Source organism: Terrapene carolina, unplaced genomic scaffold, assembly GCF_002925995.2.
Source record: "Terrapene carolina triunguis isolate 2854851 unplaced genomic scaffold, T_m_triunguis-2.0 Scaffold837, whole genome shotgun sequence".
Classification (NCBI taxonomy): Eukaryota; Metazoa; Chordata; order Testudines; family Emydidae; genus Terrapene; species Terrapene triunguis.
Genome location: NW_020665188.1, coordinates 4,749,093 through 4,755,092, shown reverse-complemented (window position 1 = coordinate 4,755,092; position 6,000 = coordinate 4,749,093). Strand labels below are relative to the sequence as shown.

Here is a 6,000-nt window from a genome sequence, read left to right as displayed (position 1 = left end):
GTAAAAAGGCTGAGTTTAAACTGATACAGGCCTTCTTTTTGTTCCAGCAAATGGCTGGGGCTGTCTGTCCCAGAGGGGCCCAAGCCTAGCAGAAGGGTGGGACAAGACTTTGGCCTGCTAGGGGCTTATAAGACTGAGGGGTGACTGTGGTATTAGGTGTGTTTTAAATCTGTTTGTTGTTTTTTACATGTTTTCTCTGTAATGCTTTTACCTGAAGAATAAATGTGTTTGCTTAGGAAGAGCTGTGTGGGACTGCTGACAATACACTGTTCACAGCCTTCAGAGAGACAGCAATGCACAGGTGCCAGAAGTTAGGCAGGTGGCTTGCTGGGGCTATTCCAGTCTAAGGCAGCCTTAAAACCTTTGGTCAGGAGGGAGTGGGACATGGGTCCCTACCCAGAGACCGGCGATGACTGGAGACCTGAGACCTGATTGGGCACTGCTGGAGCGGACCAAGGGAGGGGAGGGGGGGGATACAGACACAGGTAACTGCACCAGTATTTTCTCCTTTGTTATACCTCATCTATTGGGGGTTTACGTGTTTTTTGTCCCAGGCTGCAGCCGTGATGGGATCGCGCCATTTCCCAGCTCGCACCGTGCTGTTCGAGAGGGAGCCGAGCGGAGTGACTTACCGCGTTCCAGCGCTGCTCTACATCCCCTGTATGGCAAAGCTGTTGGCCTTTGCTGAGGAGAGGCTGAGTATTGATGATGCCCATGCAAACCTGCTGGTGCTAAGACGAGGGACCTTCCTCAGGAACTATGTGGAGGTGAGTGGCAAGGCCGATGCTGTTAAATCAACTAATGGGGCAGATCTGGCTCTACATCACCCTTTCCCACCCCACTAGTGTGGGGCATGACAGGGGATCAATGGGGTGTGTGGCTGTGTAACATGATATAACTTACAGCAGCCGTGAGGCTTTTCTCTGTGGGGCTTTAAAATGAGGAAGGATAGATAAAGATGACATGACCTGATCTTGTTCCCACCCATGGGTCCTGCCTTGGGCATGACGTGACCCAAGGAGCAGGCCCAATGTGCCTGTCTGTTGTGTGAGTTGCTGTGAGGCGTGCAGAACTCCCATTTTCATAAAGACAGCAACACCTCCAGCTCCAGCAGGGAGAGCAACCGAAAAGAGGATGGTGACTGGGCAGAGCTATGGAGTCAGTGTGGGACAATGGCTGAGGTGACCTGGTTTGTGAGGGAACAGACAAAGGCCACAGTTCAGGAGAAAAGATGGGTGAGAGAGAGGCAGTGAGATCCAGTAACCCCATCCTGCCCTCTCCTGCTAGTGGGAAGACATGAGAGCACTGGAGACTGCGACCTTGAAGCACCATCGGTCCATGAACCCCTGTCCTGTCTACGATGAATTCACAGGCATCGTCTTCCTCTTCTTCACTGCTGTGCTGGGCAAGACTTCTGAGGCCTATCAGATCATCACAGGCCAGAATGTCGCCCGCCTGTGCTACGTGTCCAGTTCCGACCAGGGGCAGAGCTGGAGCAAGGTTACCGACCTGACACAGCAGGTCATTGGCAGGTCCATCACAGGTAAAGATCCCAAGAGCTAGGCAGGGGGCAGGGGAGAACGAAGGGGTTCAGAGATGGCTGGGGCAAAGTGCTGTCTCCTGGCTTCCTAGGAAGCTGTGTGTGGGCGTCAGTCAGAAGGAAGCGCACTTCCTGCAGCCTGGAGCTTTGCTTGCCCAGCACTGGTAAATGGCCAGGCCCAAGGCAATAGGAACAGCAGGAAAGAAGGATCAGAGCCACCAGAGTCAGGAGAGAAGGCGAGGAGGCGGAGCATGGGAGAGAGTCAATATTTGCAAGGTTCTCTCTCTTTTGATCAGTTGTGGCCATGGCCAAGATACTTAGGGGAAAGGCTGATCAGCTGGGCTTGCGCCTCCCCTCAGTTGCTGCTGGCCTTAGGCTCTGCCTTGCTTGCCTTAGGCTCTGCACCTCATGCTCGGTGGGCTGACATGACAACACAGGGCTCAATGACATTCCTGACTCTCAGTTCAGGTGCTAGTGGACAGCTGGGCTTCTCACAAGTAGCACCATCAATGGCATCCTTGGCAGAGAGGCTGAGGAGTGAATGAGTCTGGAGACAGAACTACCCTTTTCCCTGGAGAACAGGTCTCTGGAGCTCAGGATAGAGGCACAATGAAGGGGTGCATAAGGGATGCTGGCGCTGCCACATGCTGTGCTGGGGACATCACAGGCTCAAAGGCTCAGCCCCTGGCTCTGGCACTAAGTGCACTTCTAAGGGAAAGACAGTTAGGGGGAGAAGATGGAGAGGGTAGAAGGGAAGGTTCCCAACACTGGTCTTTTCTTTTCTGCACAGATTGGGCCACTTTTGCTCTAGGCCCTGGCCATGGAATTCAGCTCAAGTCGGGACGACTGCTGGTTCCAGCCTACACTTACCACATTGACTGCAAGGAGTGCTTTGGGAAGCTCTGCAAGACAACCCCTCACTCCTTCACCTTCTACAGCGATGACCACGGCCAGAGATGGCGCTTTGGCGAGTTCATCCCCAACCTGCCCACCGTGGAATGTCAGATGGTCTCTGTGGATGAGGAGGATGGCAGCAATGTCCTCTACTGCAATGCCAGGAGCCCCTTGGGCTTCAGAGTGCAGGCACTAAGCATGGATGATGGAGCAGTTTTCCACTTGGGGCAGCTTGTTCAGCGGCTTGTAGAGCCCCCCCATGGCTGTCATGGCAGTATCATTGGCTTCCCTGCCCCTCTCTTCTATGCCCCAAGCAGCCCCTATTCACGATGGAGCACGCCTTGGTCTATCAATGGCCCAGACTGCCTACTGTTGTCTAGAAAAAACACTAGACACTGTTATTGCCCTCTCTGTGATATGGCTGTTGAAAACCCAGCAGCCATGTCTTTGGGCAGCCAGCTGCAGGACCACCAACATCTGGCAGGGTCTAAAGAGCCCAGTCCTTCCAGCAGCCATCACAAGATCCATGATTCCATGTCCTCAGCTGTGTCATGTGGAGGTCAGGAGCAGCCTGAACCAGGAGCTGCTTCCAAATCCATTTTCCTCTTCCAGACCCCAACATGGGTGCTCTATTCCCATCCAACAAGCTCCAGGTCTCGGATCAACATGGGTGTCTATCTCAGTACGTTCCCCAGGGATGCAGATAGCTGGACAGAGCCCTGGGTTATTTATGAAGGCCCCAGTGCCTACTCAGATCTGGCCTACATTGAACTGACCTACTCTGAGTTCTCAGCCACTGGGATCCCAGCCATAGCCTTTGCTTGCCTGTATGAAAATGGGATGAGGTCCCCCTATGAGCAGATCTCCTTCAGCATGTTCACACTGTATGATGTGATTCAGAACATCCCCCTGAAAGCCACATCACCAGACCCGAAGCACCACTTGTATAAGAAAAAGAGGGGGAGGAGTTGTGTCACCTCCTAAAGCTCCAACTCCACAGCACTCAGGAGCTAGAAGTGTGGGATGGAACTCGCTACACGGTGGCATGAAGGATGCCTAATTATTTGTATTCAGACTGATAGTGGGCCGGATCCACAGCTGCTGTAAGCAAGCACAGCTCCCCTGCCATGAGTGCAGGCATGCTGCCTTACACCAGCTGAGGAGCTGACCCACACCTTCATCAGTGAAAACATCAAAGGCCCAAGCTGCAGACGCATATTCATGTATCCTACAGAAGTCAACGGGACTAGAACATGCATAATAGAGCTTGCTTGTTTAAGCAAACGCTTGCAGTCAGGCTCAAGCCCAATGTATGGTTTAATATCCTAGAAGGATCTGTTATCCATATGTTACAGTGCAGCTGTGCAGGAACACAGTACATTTTTACAAGTAATCACAAAACATTGTGCACTTTTACTTAAAGGGGACTCACTTTTAATAAGAGAGAAACATCCTGATGTGCGATTGCTCTAAGATACAGTGAGCCTGATTCAGCAGTGCCTTGAGCTCTGTGCAGTAGTATGCAGCACTGCAAAATGCTCCTACCAGTCTCCGGGGTAACAATATTGCACCCCTGCTGCACAGGTGTAAATGACACCACAAGGTGCCATGCGGCATGAGACCCAGCGACCCAATGGCAAGAAAACTAGACGTTACAAAAAATGATCCATGCTGCTCATTCATTACCAGCTAGAATAGACATGTCCAGTTGTGGCATCCGTACCACTGCGTCAGAAAGCCTGCAGAAAACTTCAGCTGCAACTAGCCATGGCTCCTTTGTATAGGAACTGTGAAAACACCCTTTTTATCTGTCAAGCCTGGTTTTAGTCTCTGTCATGGCCTCATCAAAGGGATGGTTCTGCTATGTAAAATTCCCCAGCTAGTGAAGACTTGTCAAATGAAGTGAACTTTGGCCATAAGGGTAGGCATAGGCCCGAGGAAGGATTAGAGGAGAAGGAACTAGGACTGCCTCAGCATCAGTCACAGCTCTGCCACAGGCAATGTGTGGCCATGGGCACGTCCCTCAGGTTTGAACACTTTGGCCGAGGTCTGGCTAGACTGCAGTCCGAGGTGTGACTGCAGCACTGTAGTATCTAGCTTGGCTCAAGACAGCGTGGGTACGGCTAGTTGTGAAGCTGCGGTACTTGCACAGGTGGCAGTATTGGCTAGCTACTGGTGTGGCTCCCCAGGGCTCTGGTCAGGCTTGTACAAGCCAGCCTGCCACTTGTGCCACTGCTGCCGCCCTGCGGCTGCTGTGCAGGACAGCCAGATTAAAGCTGGCTCGGGAAGGGCTACTCGTGCTGCAGGCACCCCAGGGTGGACATACCCAGAGTTTGCCACCTCAAACCAGGCTAATCAAGCTACTTATTTAGGCCCCTAATGATGAAGCTAGGCTGATTTACTTTGTTTGCTCAACTTTGCAAATGATGGTCTTTAAAGGAGAAGATTCAGAGATTCCAAGGCCAGAAGCAAACATTGTGATCATCTACACAGACCTCTCATATAACACAGGCCGTAGAACATCCCTAAAATAATTCCTAGAGCATATTGTTTAGAAGAAACATCCAATCTTGATTTTAAAAGTGCCAGTGATGGAGAATCCACCATGACCTTTGGTAAATTGTTCCAATGGTTAATTACCCTCCCTATTAAAAATGTACACCTTATTCCGAGTCTGAATTTGTCTAGCTTCAGTTTCCAGCCACTGGATCATATTAGACCTTTCTCTGCTTCCTTGAAGAGCCCATTATTAAATATTTGTTCCCTGTGTAGATACTTATAGATTGTAATTAAGTCGCCCCTTAACCTTCTCTTTGTTAAGCTAAATAGATAGAATTGGGGAGCTCAATCTCTGTTGAGGTGATGTCGTGGTGGGAGTCTGTTATAGACCACCAGACCAGGGGGATGAGGTGGACGAGGCTTTCTTCCGGCAACTAACAGAAGTTACTAGATTGCAGGCCCTGGTTCTCATGGGAGACTTCAATCACCCCGATATCTGCTGGGAGAGCAATACAGTGGTGCACAGACAATCCATGAAGTTTTTGTTAAGTGTAGGGGACAATTTCCTGGTGCAAGTGCTGGAGGAAGTGTAAGTAGGGGCAGAGCTCTTCTTGACCTGCTGCTCACAAAAAGGGAAGAATTAGTAGGGGAAGTAAAAGTAGATGGGAACCTGGGAGGCAGTGACCATGAGATGGTCGAGTTCAGGATCCTGACACAAGGAAGAAAGGAGAGCAGCAGAATACGGACCCTGGACTTCAGAAAAGCAGACTGACTCCCTCAGGGAACTGATGGGCAGGATCCCCTGGGAGAATAACATGAGGGGGAAAGGAGTCCAGGAGAGCTGGCTGTATTTTAAAGAAGACTTATTGAGGTTGCAAGAACAAACCATCCCAATGTGTAGAAAGAATAGTAAATATGGCAGGTGACCAGCTTGGCTTAACAGTGAAATCCTTGCTGATCTTAAACACAAAAAAGAAGCTTACAAGAAGTGGAAGATTGGACAAATGACCAGGGAGGAGTATAAAAATATTGCTCAGGCATGCAGGAGTGAAATCAGGAAGGCCAAA

General features: G+C 50.6%; 1 protein-coding gene across 1 annotated transcript; it reads left to right on the top strand.

Annotated features, from left to right (window-relative positions):
- The first annotated feature begins 566 nt into the window (after positions 1-566).
- NEU4 (neuraminidase 4) lies at positions 567-3,418 on the top strand. Its single transcript, XM_024214352.1, has 4 exons — positions 567-767; positions 1,288-1,543; positions 2,331-2,768; positions 2,874-3,418. The coding sequence occupies exons 1-4, from the start codon at positions 567-569 to the stop codon at positions 3,416-3,418; spliced, it is 1,440 nt and encodes a 479-aa protein (XP_024070120.1).
- Positions 3,419-6,000: the final 2,582 nt, after the last annotated feature.